At 45.7% G+C, this 19,589-nt stretch overlaps 1 protein-coding gene across 1 annotated transcript in view; it reads right to left on the reverse strand.

The window, feature by feature from the left end:
- Positions 1 to 8,084: 8,084 nt before the first annotated feature.
- LOC137422138 (insulin gene enhancer protein ISL-2B-like) overlaps positions 8,085 to 19,589 on the reverse strand; it is a 46,853-nt gene continuing 35,348 nt past the window's right edge. Inside the window, exons 7-9 of the mRNA XM_078772707.1 lie at positions 11,718 to 11,941; positions 9,726 to 9,893; positions 8,085 to 8,420 (exon numbers count right to left, since the gene is read on the reverse strand). Of these exons, the coding sequence (XP_078628833.1) occupies positions 8,301 to 8,420; positions 9,726 to 9,893; positions 11,718 to 11,941 (512 nt within the window). The 3' untranslated portion in view covers positions 8,085 to 8,300. The remainder of the gene's footprint in view (positions 8,421 to 9,725; positions 9,894 to 11,717; positions 11,942 to 19,589) is intronic.

Consider the following 19,589-nt stretch of genomic DNA (forward strand, 5'->3'; position numbering starts at 1 on the left):
AGTGACTTTCCTGTTTGGAATGATTTTCAATCCTGGTTGACTGACAGACAAGCAGACAGAGTAAAAAAACAGACATCTGACTCCATTCTGCGCATGCGCAATGGGGACAAATTCAAAGCTAAAGTACTTCTAAACTACAGGTTCGTTTTCCGATTCATGTTCCGATCTGTATTCAAAATATAACATTCAATTGAAATAAAGACGTTCCTCGATCATAAACTGACACCTGTAGACAGACAAATTTAACCAATTGCTAAGCTCCGCTTTTTGCTTCGCTTGCGTGGGGTAAAAAGAATAACTATGGTTAAAAAAAGGACCTGAAAGGTAATTGGAAAAAAGAAGATTAACGCTAAGGAAGACCATCAGTTGTGCTTGTTTCTGGACCATTTTCATGATGTGTTCAGCAATGGTTCTGAAGATATGGGACATGTGCTGCAGACTTACCATCTCAGTAATACCCGGGATGCAGCGCCCACTGCTCACGCAACATTTCAGCAAGGTGACTTAAATCAAGAGGCGGTCACGGAACTCATTGACCAAATGTTAAAGATTAGAGTCATCGCCACCCTCTGGGCATTGCCAGGGTCATGCTGGTAACTAAAAAGGATGGTTGCACAAGTGAACCAATTGCTGAGCGTGTCTCCAGAGGTGGGTGGGAGGTTTCAGAAATTTCTCAAAATAATTGTGATTTTGAGTTTCCATCTGTACGAGGTGTTGCGTATCCTATCCTCCCTTGCTCAGCAGCAGATTCATCTGTATTGGTTAACACGTTAGAACGGCATTTTGTACACCGCACCTTTCCTATGCCATCTCCAGGCGCTGGATAACGTCATTGCCGGGCACCGAAGGGGGCTCGGCAGTGACGCACGCTGAAAGGGAGTACTCAGTTTTCACTCTGGTTGTTTGTTTGTTTGTTTTCTTTCTTTCTTATTTGTCCGGGCGATATCTCAGACATCCTTTGAGCTACGAAGCTGAAATTTCTAGTCAGGTTCACTATGTCAATAAATTATATTTCGTTCAAAATCATGGTAGATTAGCAAACCTATACATTTTTGGAAAGGTTATAGCATAAGGAAACTAAAAATCAATGTTTACATTTGGAGAGATACCTGTATGGCGGCCATTTTGGATTTTCAAAATGGCCACTGTAAAATACTTATTTTGTTCTATTTCTGCCTCTAATTACCCTACAAACTTTTAAAAATATACTAAACCTATATTTTCAGGGACAAGGAATCCAATGAAAGTATCAAATTAGTGCTATGGGGAATGGTAAGACACGAATCAAAGGTTTTGAATTGCAAAATACTGTCTTTATATTCGCGATAAGTTGCATAATCAAATACATGTTATCATTTTGTACAGGCAGTTAATAACATCAAAATGTGTCACAATAATTCATATCACCAAACATACACAGGCAGTCAGCAAAATCATATATACACATGCAGTCAGTATAACTTCACATCTATACAGGCAGTCAATGACAAAATATACACAGGCAGTCAATGGCATCAAACATACACGATTACAGAATATGCCATTTAGAGTTCGTCATCACTGTCCTGTGTGTCGTATCCGACAATATAGTCCGCATCGTTTTCACAGTCCGTTCCACACAAGCAAAGGTCGGTCAAATTGATTGGCAAATCGAATTGGTCGAATGGTCGATCGAATCGAATATCGGTGAATCGAATCGAATCGAATCGATCGAATTGGTCGAATGGTCGATCGAATCGAATTTGATGAATCGAATCGAATCGAATCGATCGAATTGGTCGAATGGTCGATCGAAGCGATTGGTCGAATGGTCGAATTGGTCGAATGGAATTGGTCGATTGGTCGAATTGGTCGAATTGGTCGAATCGAATTGGTCGGAATTGGCAAATGTAAACATTGATTTTCAGATTTTCCATGTAATAACGTTTCCAAAAATGTATAGGTTTGCTAATCTACTATGATTTTGAACGAAAAAACATAGTGAACCTGACTATTCGGCACAATAGTGAGCAAGTACTTTGTCAAAAACGATATTTTTTGTTTTTGATTAATCAATTAATTGATTAGTTATTTAATTTTTAGCGATTAATTAAGTACTTATACATTTCTTTTCTCTTCTGGCCAATATCTCAGGCACCTTTTGAGTCAGGAAGCTGATATTTGGACATGCCAATGACCAAGTGATTTGGCTGTAAAAGCTATTTTTGATTTATTGATTAATCAACAAATAGATTCATTATTTAATTATTTGATTAATGACTAAAATTTTTTTTGTTAAAGTTACAGGTTCGGATGAAATGGTGGTGGTTTATGTGTTCAATTAACCAATTGATTAAGAAAATATTTTATGACAATCTTTTATTGATTTTAATTATGCAATGACTCAATCAAATATTGTACACCTCTCCCTCCAAATACAGTCTCTATGAGCTGCATTGCGGTATTGCCGGGCGCCGGAGGCACCCCGGCAATGCCGCGCTGTAGGATATTTAATTATTTTGCATGGGGGCGGTGTACTTTGAATGTATCTGTACTTATCTTTGTTTTCTTTACATGTTTGGATAACATTGTATTTTGTTATATTAGTGCTATCGTATTAATTTGTTATTGGAATGATGCTGTTTGGAATGAAAATATAGAGAGAATGAGGAAATTATGTCAGGGTTTCCACCCGGGACGCTCGCGGATTTGGCATTTCGAATTTTGGCATTTGGAATTTCGCCACTGAACGTGCATACAAACAACGATCCGGCTGTCCACGCCTGATGTTCGACTGAAGGTGTGATTGGAATGTGGAATTTATTGTTCATTTCATTTATTGTTTGCCGTTTCCACATTGTCTGTCTGCATTTGGCCTCCTACCTGTGCTACCTAACTCACTAGTAGTCATTAAAATTGCATGGTAGTTGTCCTTACAGTACAAGCTGCAGACATTTTATAATTACTATGAATACAACACCAAATTGGCTTTACTGAAACGTCATAGCTTTCCAAGTACTTAAATCGACATTTAATTGGAATAAACGCTAAAATAAATGAAAAACAATTTGGGGAACAATTACTACAAATAGCAATGTGAATATATATGGACCGAGCCCGTACACCACCTGCCCTCTTGTGCGTACGTAATAAGCAGATGGCCCCGAATGATAGGAAATTTGATCGCTCCGAAATATTCAGAGGAAAATATCAGGGCCCATTCTAAAAATAATTTCCAAGAAGACTTTTAAGCAAATAGGATCAGAGTTCTTGCAAGTGAGATTAAAACCCTTCAGGGTATTTTTGTCTTTTTTCTTAATGACTTCTTCTTCCTCCACCCTATTTTTTTTTTTTCTAATCTGAACGTGTTCTCACCTTGAGATGCCTGGGCCTGGTTTATGAAATGCATTCATCCAGTGTTGACATTTTCAGCCATATCCAATTAAAATGGCGAATTGCTTTGTTTAATGGTTCTATCAGTCTATAACTTGGAGATTGGTTATTAATATATAGCATTCAGCACTCTTTGTTAGAATCTGCACATTCTGACCTGTCTGATGACTTGATGATATTCTGGATTAGGAAGTACCTTGTCTTCCAGAGAGGAAGTTAAGCCGGCTGTCTTTTCTGAAGCATGAAAGTTAAAAGATGTCAAAGTGTTTTTCCTTATACTGTTTAGATATCTTATTTGTCAGCACCTTGGTCACGTAGCCCTATTGCACTGGATCTAGTTGTGATAAAAACACGTATAAGAGGTGGCATACATGGCACACACCTCTGGAGACACACTACGGGCCAGCTGCACTGAGTTCCAGGCGCGTTCGAGGTCCAACATGTGCGTGCAATTTAGTCTGTTCAAGAGCACAGGCCATTCGGCACAGCCTATAATGAGCAACAGAGTGTCACGGTTTGTGCCCTGAGCGGCACACGCGATCAGCCAGCTGCACTTTCAAACAAACCATGAAATATTTCCCACTGCCCTCCATGAGCCAGATGTCGAGCGGTTCTTGAGTGAGGCTTGAAGCCCGGCCAGACGGAGGTGCGTTTGACAGAGGCCATGACAAAGCACGCATCGGAAAGCAATAAGAATGCACTTTGTGGGACTTGTGTATATAAAATAATTCCAGCGAAGCAGGAGTTATATGCGGATCCGATCATTTGTCCATCACCGGGTGGTGAACCATAAGCGCGCGTCGACATGTAACCAAAACTCGCAGATTTCCATTCATCAAGGGTTGTGGTTTTTATTTTATTTTACTTTTTAATGATCAAAGGGTTCTTATAAAGGGAATAGAAAACATATAGTGGATAAAAATTCACAAACGGGATAGTTTAGTAAAAGGAGACTTTTGGATATATTTGAATTTGATTTTGCGCAAAGTCCTCTGTAGATCCCCATTCCCACTCACATTTAAGGGGGAAAAGTTGCCTGATCCCACTTTTGTTTTTTTCCAAGGATTATTGCCAAATACGTCAAGTTATTGTGATGCACCTGTCAGACGCTGATACAATGCCCCCTGTTGGTTCGTGCAGGGATCTGGCAATTGTTCGGTGCCGGTGATAATCCACCGACTGTTCACAAAGGACACTGTGGGATCTTTGACGTCCACCAACTAAAGCTACCAGATGGGACGTCCAGTTTAGCGTCCATCGGAGGGACGACACACAAGATGATGCGTTGGGCTACGCTTTAAGCATCAGTGATGGTTTATATCTGGAGTCAGGATTCGAACCCAGGCTAAACAGCTCGTAGGCGAGTGTGGATACCTTTAGGCCATCCTGCCAGCCTAGCAATGACATTTATAAGACACGAGCAGGAGTACCCGGTGTTGTCCGGTGTAAATTTGTTTTTTTTCCCCACTATTTTTTTTTGTGCGTGGCTAACGCACTTCTCTGCACCTACTAAGGAAAATTTATATTTAGTACTAGCCGAATGCACCCGGCGTTGCCCGGGTTCTTTTTGAATGAATTTACTACTATAATTCAGCTTTTACTCGTGGCCGTAGAAGATTGACTACTATAATTCATCTCAGCTCTTAATTGCGAAATGGGCCCAGCCCGGCCGTGGCGGCCTCAACCGGCCTCACCTATAACCTTCCCGGGGCCCGTCCCGACATTTTTAGTTCTTTTCGAATGAATTTACTACTATAATTCTGCTTTTACTCGTGGCCGTAGAAGATTGACTACTATAATTCAGCTCAGCTTTTAATTGCGTAATGGGCACAGCCCGGCCTAGCCGGCCTCGCTACCTAGCCTATATCCTTCCCGGGGCCCGTCCCAACATTTTTAGTTCTTTTTGAATGAATTTACTACTATAATTCAGCTTTTACTCGTGGCCGTAGAAGATTGACTACTATAATTCAGCTCAGCTTTTAATTGCGAAATGGGCCTCGCCCGGCCGAGGTGGGCCTCGACCACCCTCGCCACCTAGCGTATAACCTTCCCGGGGCCCGTCCCGACATTTTTAGTTCTTTTTGAATGAATTTACAACTATAATTCAGCTTTTACTCGTGGCCGTAGAAGATTGACTACTATAATTCAGCTCAGCTTTTAATTGCGAAATGGGCCTAGCCCGGCCGAGGTGGGCCTCGACCAGCCTCGCCACCTAGCCTATAACCTTCCCGAGGCCCGTCCCGACATTTTTTGTTTCAGAGGTTTCCTCCTATCTTTCACCGTTCAGGAGATTAGCACCTGCAGACAAACAAACAAACAAAGAAAAACTTTCTTTTATATATATATAGAAGATAGATTATAATAACACACACACACACACACTAATCTTGGATAATTTTACATCACATTTCACATAGCTACAAAGGCTCAGGTACTATAGAGCGATTTTGAAAAAATCCCCCCCCCCCCCCCCCCCAAAAAAAAACGAACTTTTTTTTTTCAAAAATAAAAAATAAAAGAAATTGCCCACAACACTCCTCGGCACTTACTGACGAACCTCTGAAAGTTTGACGAATATCCGTTCAGCCATATCTGAGAAACATGGCGACACACAGACAGACATACGGCTCTCTTATCGTTTCGATGAAGTTCTGAGTCCGAGTCCCTAAAATATTCAACAAACCTTAAGCGTTCAGACATATAAAGCTGAGTCATGGTCATCTCTGTTGGGTTTTGCATTAATATCGTACTGAAAATGCAAATCCGCTGAATCGTATGACATGACAATCTTGGAGGCACTATAGAGGGAAGGGCAGAAGATTCCCAGGCTACCTGAAAGGACTAGCAGGGAGGGACAAAGTAAATTGAGTAAAAAATTTTTTTTTTAAACCAGCCTTATTTTTTAGGAACACTTTTAATTGGAACTTTTAATAACTCATACACTGAGTCTCTGGGATGAGTCACCGATGCCTTATTTTGGCCCATAAGCTAGGACTGATCTCACCTGGTAATTTACAGTGGGGTAACCATGATATCCATTGGTGCAAATGTCCTGTGTGGAATGACATTTCAAAAATAGTTATGCCCTCGATGGCATCTACATTATCCCAGCTGTGTCCCGAGAATAAGTGGCCCTTCAGTTCCCTCCGGCATGAGCAGTCGTACACAAGTTCGCTGGAGGTTTCCCATTACTCCATACATTGAGGAATCCAGCTTTGTTCAGCCATCCCTGCCCCATTAATTGATTAATTCAGCCTTGTTTCAGATTTGAGTAACATCATGTAAACTTGTACTCAATTTCCAAGATATTGTGTTGGCCTGTTGGTGTTCTCACCTGAACCTCTGGCTCATGATGTGGGAAATCGGGTTCAAATACCACGAGTCTGTCCATTGTCGACTGTCCTTGCAACTTGCGTGAAAGTACACTTTGTCCTGAATGTGATTTCTGTACAAACTCCTCCATTTCAAGCTGCCTAATCATGGCTGTGTAGTTTTGTACATAGCTGAAGAATTCCTTCAGATTACTGAATGACCATCTAGATGATCAGTTGGGAACCATCATCGCGGTTTTGATCCTTCAATCCCAGAAACAACCTTCCCCTCTCCCATTATTCCTCCAAATGTCCCTATCTTTAGCCTGTTGATGCTAATGTTAGAAAGGTGACCATGGTGTTATTGTCCCACCTGTGATGGTTAGGTAGCAGCTGTCTATGCCCCGAGCATCAATCAGAGGATCATTCAGCCTTTGTACCTGCTGCATGAGATGTACATTTGGACGTATTACTGTAATGCTTCATGTACAATCATGGCCGATGAATAAAGGGGATATTCAAGATTACAAGTTCACTTTAGGGACTAAGTGCCATTTTATCAGCACTTTAAGTCCCAACCACAAGCTGCTCCAAGCCATTAAGAGTCGACCACAAAGTGAGTGCTGTTTCCACATGTAGACCACACCGGACAAGACCAGATGGGTGCAGCACGATTACCTTCTCACGAGAGGTCATTTTATGGAAAATCCAAGAGCAACATGGTAATTCTTCCAAGACGAGATCATTTTTTCCCCTAAAGTTCTACAATAGTGCTTTCAGGTGGATTTGAACCCACAGCGACTGGAATATCATTTTTGTTTACTAAAGACGAATCTTCCACACAGAATAAAAAAAACATTCCGACAGTAATTCTCCAGAATGGCAATCACACAAAGGAGTAACAAAAAGAGTGGACATTGACTCTTTGGGCTGGCCAGATGGCCGAGAAGTACCCGCACACTCCTCTTCGCTGCCTAGCCTGGGCTCGAATCCCGACGGGCAAAAGTGCTCCGAGTTGTCATCCCAGTGTTTCGCAGGCAGGATTATTCATCAATGTGTGTGTCTTCCCTGTTCAACATTAGTTGGTGGACGTTAAAGATCCCATAGTGTCTTTCGCGGAGAGCAGGTGAGCTATCGCCGATACTTAGAAATTACAAATTCCTGCCCTAACTACTGCTGGGATGGCAATGGCAAACCACCCACTATACCCTTGCCAAGAAACAGCTTCTGCAGTACTGAACCTGCCTCCGGGCAGAACACCAGACTAGAATACAATATCATTCAATATTTACCATCCATGGAAAATTCGGGTGAATTAAAGATTAAATGACACGAGTCACAAAATCATATGAATTTGGTTTTATTTTTTTTCTCAAATAAATAACATAAATTCTACGGATATCTCACGTGTATAGAATAAAAAGCTTTGCTGCACGTGGCTGTTTGAAGTCCCACGTGAAACTTTGATGCTTCTATCGATAAGAGCCGTTTCGGGAATAATTATTGCATCTTGGAGGAAAATTGTAAGATGAAATACATATCCGCATACCGATACAAACGTGACAGTACTGAAGCTGTCATCATTTTGTGCCTCGGCTAACAGGCAGGCCCCGGAGTTCAGGGCTCGGAGCATGGTTCAGACGCCAGGCTGGTCGGGGTGTCCGGTAGTTGTGGCGGTAGGGAGCTGGGATCGCTAATCGGAGACGCCGAGCTGGATCCGGTATCCGAAAGGTTCATCTGATGGTGCAAACAAGAGCGGATGGAAATGGGATGGTGGAGGAAGGTAGGGGTTGAGTTAACGTCTCAGAAATGTGGAAATCATATTCAATCATTGATTCATAAAACTTCAGAAACTACTTTAAAATATTTACCATGCTTAAAATCTCAAACTTTTAAGCATTATCCTTTTTCGCCCAAATTATGTGCTACATTGTCCCTTGCGTAAACAAGATAACCTAGAGAGAAAGCAAATTGCCATTCCATACACACTTTAAAGTTAGTTGTGTAGGACCGTGATGAGCTTCCAGTCAATAAAAGTCTTTCGAACGCCCAATGAAAATGTGTGCGATTTCAAAAAACGAACTTGTGGTAGTACCGAGATGGACCGCGTTGTGGAGAGTCGCCAAAAGAAGTAAAGGGAAGCGAATATAAATAAACAATGTCAAGCCATACTTAGGAGGCTATTCCAGCTGATTGACAGCAGCGATGGAAAGTTACGCCATCTTGTGCCTGTGAATTGATCCCCCAGATAAACGAGCTAATTCCACTTTCAAATTGATCTTGCACCTGTTAATGCATGAAGGTGTCCAAGAGGCAGCTTTGCACTGCGTAGGTCACAAAATGTACGGGAACTTCAAGGTTCCCTACTGATATAATCTTCCTTAATGTAGAAACCACCTTTTGAGGCCATTTTGTCCCCGCAGGTGTTGGCCTTTTTCGGGCACCTTGGTCCCCTTTTTGAAGCAATGTTTTTTTTATTGCCGGATGCACCTTCCTGCCACCAACCCTGTTAGTCGCCTCTTGCCACACGTTAGTCGCCTCTTGCCACACGTTGGTCGCCTCTTGCGACACACAGGGAATTACCAGTGACCTGGTACTCAATTTGCCGACCTCGGAAGGATGACAGGCTGAGTCATGAGTCAATCCCCCTGGCGTTAATTCAGTGATCGACCGGGATTCAAACCCAGGATCCTCGGATCCCAAGCCGGCACCCTAACCGCTAAGCCAACACCAGGCTTAACCTTCCTTAATGTAAAGGTGGAAATGGAGGAATTAAATTGACATCATATATACAAGTGGTGCCTTTGAAATATTCGTCTGGGACATGGATGTGGTCTTTGCACGTTGCTATAACCGTTTGTAACAGTCCAACTGAGTCGTTCCATCCATCCTGCACACGTGTTTCGTATTTTTTTTTTTTGGTGGATTCACTTTATCCAGGAGATGTAAGGCACCTGAGGGCGTCTTGAACGAGGGGAATTTCTCTTCCTGGGCAACCTTCTATACATCGACCGTACAAAGCCAGGATGGCACGGTCCGTACCAGCTGCCGGAAAGGCGAGGGTTGAATGTCGCTCTGCATGGCGAAAGCTGCCAGCGCCTGCCACGGTGGTTGCGTATAGCTCCGCTCGGCCGCCACCGCACTTCCCGAGTCAGCGTCTCGGTCCTGGGCTTTGGGGCTGCGTATTCGGCCCGGCGAGCTACCCGCTCCCTGCGGAGAGTCACTCTTTCGCTCAACCCGCCCGAGCAGCCCGAGCCGCATTCATACTGAACGGTTTACATCGTGTGGGTCACAACATTATGACGTTTTGATTGTGCCACCATTTTCCAACTCACTATTGTGACCCACTCCAGTATATTACATCCCACTGACAAAATCATAACACAACTACAATATAATGATGTGACTTTCAAATAATCTATGGTATCCTTCCGATTAATACATTGAAAATTAAGTAAAAATAATAGTTTGTAAACACACCAGTAGCAAAATATTACTTATCCACGGAAATTCACAATTGATTGCAGTCATCCCTATTTATGCATTTATTTAATTTAACATATTACATTTTACCGAGGAATATTATTTCGCACCGTATCCGAGCCCAATTGATACCTAATCAAAGTTCTTAGTCGATTCGCAAAATTCCTGTGTGTGCAAATGCAAAACATGTAGCCATGACTTTCTTAGTTGAACTGAATCAGAGGCACAGAGGATGACCTGAATAAAAGGGGCACACTAATGGGGTCTTTATGTTATAAAACTCAAAACTATTATAAGTTATAACCTGACGTTCCATCAGCAAGTCCGGGGTCTCGTACAGAGTAACGTGAAGGCGACACTCTCGTAGAAAGCGTTAATATTACGTAAAAAGAATGCGACGATTATTTAAAAAATCTTGTAAATAGTAAAAAAAACAACCCTGGTTTGTTAATTCCGTTAATTGACTTTTTATTCTCCCTTTGCACCTAAATGCTTAGCGGTTAGGGTGCCGGCTTGGGATCCTGGGTTCGAATCCCGGTCGATCGCTGAATTAACGCCAGGGGGGTTGACTCAGCCTGTCATCCTTCCGACGTCGGCAAATTGAGTACCAGCTCACTGGTAATTCCTTGTGTGCCGCAAGAGGCGACTAACAGGGTTGGTGGCAGGAAGGGCATCCGACCATAAAACATTGCTTCAAAAAAGGGGACCAAGGTGCCCAAAAAAGGCCAACCCCAGCTCTGCGGGGGAAAATGGCCTCTAAAGGTGGTTCTTTGCACCCAAATATATAAATTACCTCTCGTCTTCGAACTTCGGGTGTTAATGAATAGTGGTCCTAGCACTTCTTGAGCCTCTTGTATGAATTTATGTTATTGCTAAAAATGCAGAGTAAACATAAATATATTGGTATATAAAACGTAATCCAGGTACATGAGTATTTAAAAGTCGAAAACTGGCTTGTGACGCCACACTGTGCACTACACTACATACAAAAATGCATTTCAGGGTTATAAAGTAAACTTTATAATGGTCATTTTGTTTACGTGGGAACTCGCAATTACTCGTCTTCGAAGAGTAGGCCATTGTGTGCCAGCCTGCCCTGGTGAAATCTGCATCAGCAGCAAAGCAATGCCCCATTAAAATGATGCAATCTACAGAATCATTTTGTAATTGCATACCAATTAAGTAGGCATCCATTATTGGATGTGTGTGTGTCTGTGCTAGATATGCAGCTTTTTATGAAATAGAGAAAATGAGTGCAAAGTAAGTGCACCATGTACCTAAATCAGGATGTAGTGAGTGCCTTCTGAACAATTTATGCCACATTCTCATGTAAAGCAAATGATTTTTGTTTTAATTAAAGGAAACACAAGAAACAAGCCAATAAAACAATGTGGAGAGAGAGACAGAGAGAGACAAACAGAGACAGACCGAGAGAGACCGAGAGAGACAGGAGACAGAGCCAGAGGCAGAGAGAGAGAGAGAGAGAGAGAGAGAGAGAGAGAGAGAGAGAGAGAGAGAGAGAGAGAGACAGTGAAGCCATGAAGTTCGCACCGGTTTCTCGTGGGGCTGCATCCCTTGACGAGCTGCGATGCTGCGCTTCTTGTCCTTGCATCGCTTGTTCTGGAACCAGACGCGGATGACTCGCGGACTAAGTCCGGTCATCTCCACCAATTGTTCCTTGAGAAGTGCATCCGGGCGTGGATTGGCCGCGTAGCAGGTTCGGAGCGTCTGCAGCTGCCGATCGGTGAGCACTGTACGCACCCGGCTGGTCTTCCCTGGGCCGCAGCGCAACACGCGAGCCCACTCGGTCAGGTATGCAATAGAATGTTTGCTTCTCCAGATAAGATCTATGAAAGGAAAACTCAATTGTGGAGACTTAAATGATCTACCACTACTACTACTACTACTACTACTACTACTACTACTACTACTACTACTACTACTAATACTACGAACTACTTTAATGACTCAAGTTAATCCCACCTCCAATATGGTCGGTTAAGGGGAAAGTTTGGCCCAAGTCAAGTTTGGCCCAAGTCATAAGCGAGAGTCAGTCAGGCCTGAAAGTGATTTGGGTAGGAATTTGTAATTTGTTCAGGGTGCCAGCGATAACCCAGCTACTCTTCATAAAATCCACCATAGGATCTGGAACATACACCAGCTATTGCTAACAGTTGCAGAGGGTTCCTATAGGTATGTTGGTGGCCCAATGCAAAACCTCCAGTGAAGGGCCCGTCCATCGAAGGACCAATCAAATGATGACAGATCTTCAGGTGAAGAATAGATTTATTGCAAAAATTCATCACACACAGAACTGACGTCCTGCAAGTACTTCCGCTAGCTGGAGTTGGTGCTGTAAATTTGAGGAAAATTTGCAGTTAATAAACAAATAACCAATTTTTAAAACTTCATTCTTCAATTTACAGAGAAAATTTCGAATTTACAGCACTTCCTCCAGCTAGCGGAAGTACTCAGGGGCTTAAGCTCATGGTCAGCCATGTTATTGGAAACGTCTGCATTGCATGACTGGCCTTTCAAGATACGTCCAAAAAATTGCAAGCTGATGTTAGGGGGTCTCTCTTTGTGGAGGTGGAGGGCTCTGGCGCGAAAGAGCCCTCTGAGGAACTGCGGTGTCTGATGGTTCGGGGAACCACGTGAGGGGGGTTAATGGAGGAAGGGTGCGCATGCGCAGAAGGGAGAGAATGACGAATAAAGAAAGCCTCTTGAATCTCGTTCCTGTTGCTGTTTACTGAATCTACGGACACTACAGGAACAGCATACTTTGTGATGCAAACCCCTACAAATGAAGTGCGCTACATCTGCATAATTTGAGACCTAAACACAATTAGGAGAGAGCGTTGTCATCGAACCTTTATAATTGGAAGAATTCTACACGTGGACAGAATTCGATCGTTCATCCAAGGAAACATAATTATGGCAAGCAACGATGCATGCATTGCAAACACTTTTGCATATTTGCAAGTGCAATAACTTAACAGGAAGAATTCTGAACGAAATAAACATGGTCGTGTCGAATAAAGTGGCAAAATGAAAAAATTTTAGGAGTCGCGGAAGGCGAGAGAACGAGGCCATTCGTAGGGTTCGAAGATGGTTTATTGTAACAGCAAGATCCAGCACACTAAACTCGAACGGAAGTCAGCATGCTTATATAAAGCCGAAAGCCCTCTTCGGAGGGCGTGGCTCCGGCAACCGCGCGTGCGTCACGTCCGCACAACCACAAGTCCAACAGGCCCGTGCACGTGTATTATGCCCAAATAAGGTAATCACATAAGGTAACCGCCACATGCGGTTACCTGCACATAAGGTAACCACCACATATGTCCCCCCAGAATGCACTCCACGGGCCTATGCGTAGGCTGAGGCGACCGAGGGGCTGGTCAAGTCCTCGGGGGAGGCTCCCGAGGTTGCTGGTGAAATCGAACCGAGCCGCGGGTGGAACAGAGCTGGGCCGCGGGTGGAACAGAGCCGGGCCGTGGGTGGAACAGAGCCGGGCCGTGGGTGGAACAGAGCCGGGCCGTGGGTGGAACAGAGCCGGGCCGTGGGTGGAACAGAGCCGGGCCGTGGGTGGAACAGAGCCGGGCCGTGGGTGGAACAGAGCCGGGCCGCGGGTGGAACAGAGCCGGGCCGCGGGTGGAACAGAGCCGGGCCGCGGGTGGAACAGAGCCGGGCCGCGGGTGGAACAGAGCCGGGCCGTGGGTGGAACAGAGCCGGGCCGCGGGTGGAACAGAGCCGGGCTGCGGGTGGAACAGAGCCGGGCCGCGGGTGGAACAGAGCCGGGCCGTGGGTGGAACAGAGCCGAGCCGTGGGTGGCACAGAGCCGGGCCGCGGGTGGAACAGAGCCGGGCCGCGGGTGGAACAGAGCCGGGCCGCGGGTGGAACAGAGCCGGGCCGCGGGTGGAACAGAGCCGGGCCGCGGGTGGAACAGAGCCGGGCCGCGGGTGGAACAGAGCCGGGCCGCGGGTGGAACAGAGCCGGGCCGCCTCCCGAGGTTGCAGGTCGCGGGTGCAGTGCCGAGAAGGCTCGGGCGGTGCACGCGAAAAGCGGGTGAGCCAACCAAGGGGCTGGTCAAGGCCTCGGGGGAGGCTGCCGAGGTTCCTCACGGGTCTCCCGAGGATGCAGGGTCGAAGTAGTTGCGGTTGCAGTTGTAGTTGCGCGAGGGTGACGAAGCGGCCGTTCCGCCAACGTCAGTGCACGCGAAGGTGACGAAGCAGCCGTTCCGCCAACGTCAGTGCACGCGAAGGTGACGAAGCAGCCGTGCCTTCGGAGGGTCTTGGAATAGGTTCGCCCCTCCGGTCGTAGAGGAGGAGCCGAGCGCAGTGCGCGAACCTCATAGTCATGGCCGTCGTCGCTACCGAAACTCCAGCATTTCGAAACCGCGTTCGAAACTGCGCCCGAAGCCGTGAGGGAGAAGCCGGCGTCACCAGCTTTGATGGCTTCCCTGGCTAGGGCGCGCTTGCCGTGTTCGTTCGCAGCCCCCGAATCCCTTCGGGGGCAGTCAGATGTCACCAGTTTAGGAGTCGCGGAAGGCGAGAGAACGAGGCCATTCGTAGGGTTCGAAGATGGTTTATTGTAACAGCAAGATCCAGCACACTAAACTTGAATGGAAGTCGGCACGCTTATATAAAGCCGAAAGCCCTCTTCGGAGGGCGTGGCTCCGGCAACCGCGCATGCGTCACGTTCGCACAACCACAAGTCCAACAGGCCCGTGCACGTGTATTATGCCCAAATAAGGTAATCACATAAGGTAACCGCCACATGTGGTTACCTGCACATAAGGTAACCGCCACAAATTCATCATTGCGATAACTTGCGTGTTGTGAGGGGATGTACGCGAGTGTAATGTAGATGTCTGTGCAGTGTGCACATCTGCTTTAGTGAGTTGAATAAATAAATTGTGTGTGTGTGTGTGTGTGTGTGTGTGTGTCTGTGTGTGTCTGTGTCTGTGTCTGTCTGTGTCTGTGTCTGTGTCTGTGTGTGTGTGTGTGTGTGTGTGTGTGTGTGTCTGTGTGTGTGTGTGTGTCTCTCTGTCTGTGTGTGTGTGTGTGTGTGTCTGTGTGTGTGTGTGTGTCTCTCTGTCTGTGTGTGTCTGTGTGTGTCTGTGTCTGTGTGTGCATCTGTGTGTGTCTCTGTGTGTCTGTGTCTGTGTGTGTGTCTGTGTGTCTGTCTGTGTGTGTATCTGTGTGTGTGTGTGTGTCTCTGTGTGTGTGTGTGTCTGTGTGACTGTGTGACTTTGTGTCTGTGTGACTGTGTGTGTCTGTGTGCCTGCGTGTCTGCATGTCTGCGTGTCTGTGTGTTTGTGTCTGTGTGTATGTCTGTGTGTGTGCCTATGTGTGTGTGTGTCTGTGTGTGTGTGTGTGTGTGTGTGTGTGTGTGTGTGTGTGTGTGTGTGTGTGTGTGTGTCTGTGTGTATTTGACATTATAGCAATGCAGTTGAGATTATCCATTGTTCAGTAGAAGTAGAAAAGGCTTCCATCTAATCAACAAATTAGTACCAAGTTCTACTACACTGAAGCCTAGTGTTAGCCGAACGGTTAAGGTGGCTGGCTTGAGATCTGTGTCCTGAGTTTGAGGCCCTGTCATCCGTTGAATTATCCCTAGGTGGGTTGACTCAGCCTGTTATCCTTCCGAGGTTGGTAAAATGAGTACTGGCGTACTGGAAAGAATAAGCCATTCGAGTATCCTGCGTTGGAATGGCCCACCTGTCCAGACAGGGTTGTGCCCAATAGCCAAGAAACTGCTTCGGCATCTCTATGCCCCTGAAGTTGCAAAATAGGAGACAGCCTCAGGTAATGTTTCATTCATTGTCTGCAATCGTTCGCAAGCCTACACTCCTTCTCTGGCACACAGCCCATTTTTATCTATCTGATTACCTACACCACCAAAGGTGGATGAAGGTTATGTTTTCACTCCTGTCTGTCTGTTTGTTTGTTTGTGAACAAGATATCTCAAAAAGTTGTGGACGGATTTGGACGAAATTTGGCAGTGAAGTTGTGTATGTCACAAGGAAGTATCGTTTCAATTTTGGTGGAGATCCGGATATTTAGAGTATTTTAAGTGATTTTTTATTATAAGGAGAGAATATTTTAAGGCTAGTATAATATTTTAAGTGATTCTTCACCATTGGGAGATATGGCCAAAAACGATACATAGCAGGATATCTCAAAAAGTTGTGGATGGATGATGTTGATTAAATGTGATTCTGTATTGTGATTTTCTGGTCTACTCTGTGATACAAAATGTAAACTGTTCACCTGGCGAAGGTATTGTTATGAATTTTGGGGTAGGGGAATATATAGATTTAGGTAGATCTGAATAGGTATCATGCTTCGTCTGTCGAGTTAGAACAATCTCGATGTAATAAGTTCTGTGTTTAGCCCGGTTTGTCGGATCAAGTGTGTACATATGATCATACAAGGATGATCGTGTGTTAAATAGTTGTAGGGACTAAGATAATTCCCCTGTGTGTCAGACCTGGTGATCAATCCATTGTCCCATATGGCAACGCACTCTTATAGACACTTAGCTAGGCCCTTAGCTGCATACATTAATTAATTTCCCTCTCCCACAATAAGACTTACAGAACCACAGGCAGAAAGCCAAATCGGGGTGTAATGAAATTGTGCCTAAGTTGAACCCAGGTGTTATGCGGCCTCTGTCCGCTGCGTGGCAGTTATAAGAACTCGGACAAACAGCGCTACGATCATTCCTGTGACATTTATTCTGTGTAATGTTGTGCATACTTAGATGGTGCGTATTACTCTTTGTTCCAGGCTTGCTTGTACTAGTTGCAAATCCATTACTGATTCCTATGAATGCTGAATATTGATATGTTGCTTGTTGGTTTTCTTACAGGTATTGCTGGAGATCGATTCAGAATTAAACTCACAATCTCTGAGACAATGTTGTAACTCTGGTTTTTACAACAATTAATTCTGAATCCCTCTCTTGTCTTGAACGGGATCACCATGACTCATAAGCTGACACACGTTCCGATCTTCGGAGCGGATCCTCAGGCACCAGACGCGTCTGCTCAGCTCCTACATTGGCTGAGTCTACTGACCAGCTACCTGGAAGCACAGGAGGGACTCACAGATGTAACCAAGCTCGCGGTGCTGAACTCCCGCGTGAATCATACAGTTTTCACGTACATATCCCAGTGCGGCACGTACGCCGCCACTGAGGAAGAATTGCGACGAAACTACATCAAGACTCGGAGCGTGGTCTATACTCGATATCTGCTCACGTCTCGGCGACAAGACCCATCAGAGACCATCGACCACTTTGTCCAGGAACTTCGCCGATTAGTGAAAGACTGTACTACTGAAACACGGACACATGAACAAGTATGTGATGATTTAATGAGAGATTCATTTGTTTCTGGGCTTCACTCACCTATCATAAAACAGAGATTGCTTGAAGAAACGGATCTGACGCTGGAAAAAGCTCATAAATTATCGCTCGTGTACCAAGAAGCACAGGCTCAAACAGAAGCGTATGAACGACCGTATGTCACTGCGGGATTAACCGGCGCGACACAACCGGAGAGAGCTATCGCGGAGCAAATGGATGCTGCACCTCCACCGGAATCGGGGACAGCGGATACTCTCGAGGATCTCGACCCGAGTGTGACAGCCGCCGCCGCTGCCACTCCATCAGCCGGAAGTAACACCAAGTGCTTTTTCTGCAGGAACCGGGATCATGCAAGGTCAGTTTGTCCGGCAAAAGAAGCGACGTGTCATTCGTGTTCTCAAAAGGGACATTTTGCAAAGGTTTGTCGCTCGTCACGGGGCCGGCGAACTCGCTCGACTTTGTCTGTGATTCTCTCTCTGCCCGAGAGACAATCAGCCTTGATCGCGGCCTTGATTGGGATCACCTCCCCGTGCGGGCCCCGCGCAGCTCGCACGACCTTGACTAGGATCAACACGCCGACGAGACAATCAGCGCCACGCTCAGCTCGGACACCCTTGACTGGGATCCTTTCATCGCCCAGGGCACGGTCGGCTTTGGCTTCATGATTGACGCCAGCTGGCATCGGGTCCACACGCGTAGCTCGAACGCCCCCTCTGGACGACTCGATGACTACAGGGCCACCTGGACTGTCCAGCGCTGTTATTCCACTTATGATTGAAGGGCAGAACGCAAATGCCTTAATCGACATGGGTTCTACTGATAGCTATGTCGATTTACGACTCGTTCAGAAGCATGGCTGGTCGATTCTCGGGACAACACGCAGAATTTTTATGGCTTCCCAAGGGCTATGGCTACGCACTTGAGGGGAATGCCGACTGAAGCTTGTGACTAATGGCCGAATGCTTCTGGATGTGCACTTAATGGTCTTACCAGCATTATGTGCAGAAGTGTTGCTAGGACAAAATTTTCTCCGTCGTCATGGACGTTTGGAAATGGAATTTGGGGGTGCTGATACTCTTGCTGTGTGTGCTCTGGCAGGGATGGAAATTGAACCACTGTCGCTATTTCCCAATATGACTACTGACTGTACACCGGTTGCCGTTAAATTGCGACGCTATTCATGGGCTGACACGCAATTCATTGCCGAGGAGACTGTGCGGCTATTAAAGGATGGCATAATCGAACCTAGTCGATCGCCTTGGAGGGCCCAAGTTTTGGGGATTCAGACCGAAACGCACCGCAAACGCACGGTAATCGACTATTCGCAGATGATTAATCGGTTTACACAATTGGACGCCTTCCCACTCCCGGGAATGGATTCTCCGGTTAGACAGGTGGCACAGTACTCGGTATACAGTACTTTAGATCTCCGCAGCGCGTATCATCAGATTCCAATCTCTGAGGCAGATCGCATCTACACCGGGTTTGAATCCGGACAGAGGTTGTACCAGTTCACCCCTCTGCCTTTTGGGGTCACCAATGGGGTGCCTGCTTCCAAAGGGCCATGGACGACATCTTTGTTAAGGAGAGCTTAACCGATGTCTTTGTTTACCTGGATAATCTCACAGTTTGTGGGTACAATCAAGCACATCATGATGCTAACCTGAAGCGCTTCCTCGAGGTTGCGCACAAGTATCGTCTGGCTATGAACGAGGCTAAATGTCGCTATTCCACTCGAACGATAGATCTCCTGGGATACACCGTGACCCACGGCACTATCACTCCAGACAAGCAACTGCGACCCTTGCTCGACATGGCCCCGCCACACGATCGTGCTTCTTTGAAGCGTGCTCTTGGGCTTTTTGCTCATTATTCAAAGTGGGTTCAAATTTTTTCTGAGAAGCTTCATCCACTTGTGGATTGCAAAGAGTTCCCCATGTGTCACGCTGCTAAGGCCGCCTTCCAAGGCCTGAAGTCTGACATAGCTGGTGCCGCTGTGTCGTCTATTGATGAAAACAAGTCCTTTGTTTTGGAAAGCGATGCATCGGATCA

The sequence above is a fragment of the Myxine glutinosa genome, chromosome 2 (genome assembly GCF_964187855.1).
Source record: "Myxine glutinosa chromosome 2, kmMyxGlut1.1, whole genome shotgun sequence".
Classification (NCBI taxonomy): domain Eukaryota; kingdom Metazoa; phylum Chordata; class Myxini; order Myxiniformes; family Myxinidae; genus Myxine; species Myxine glutinosa.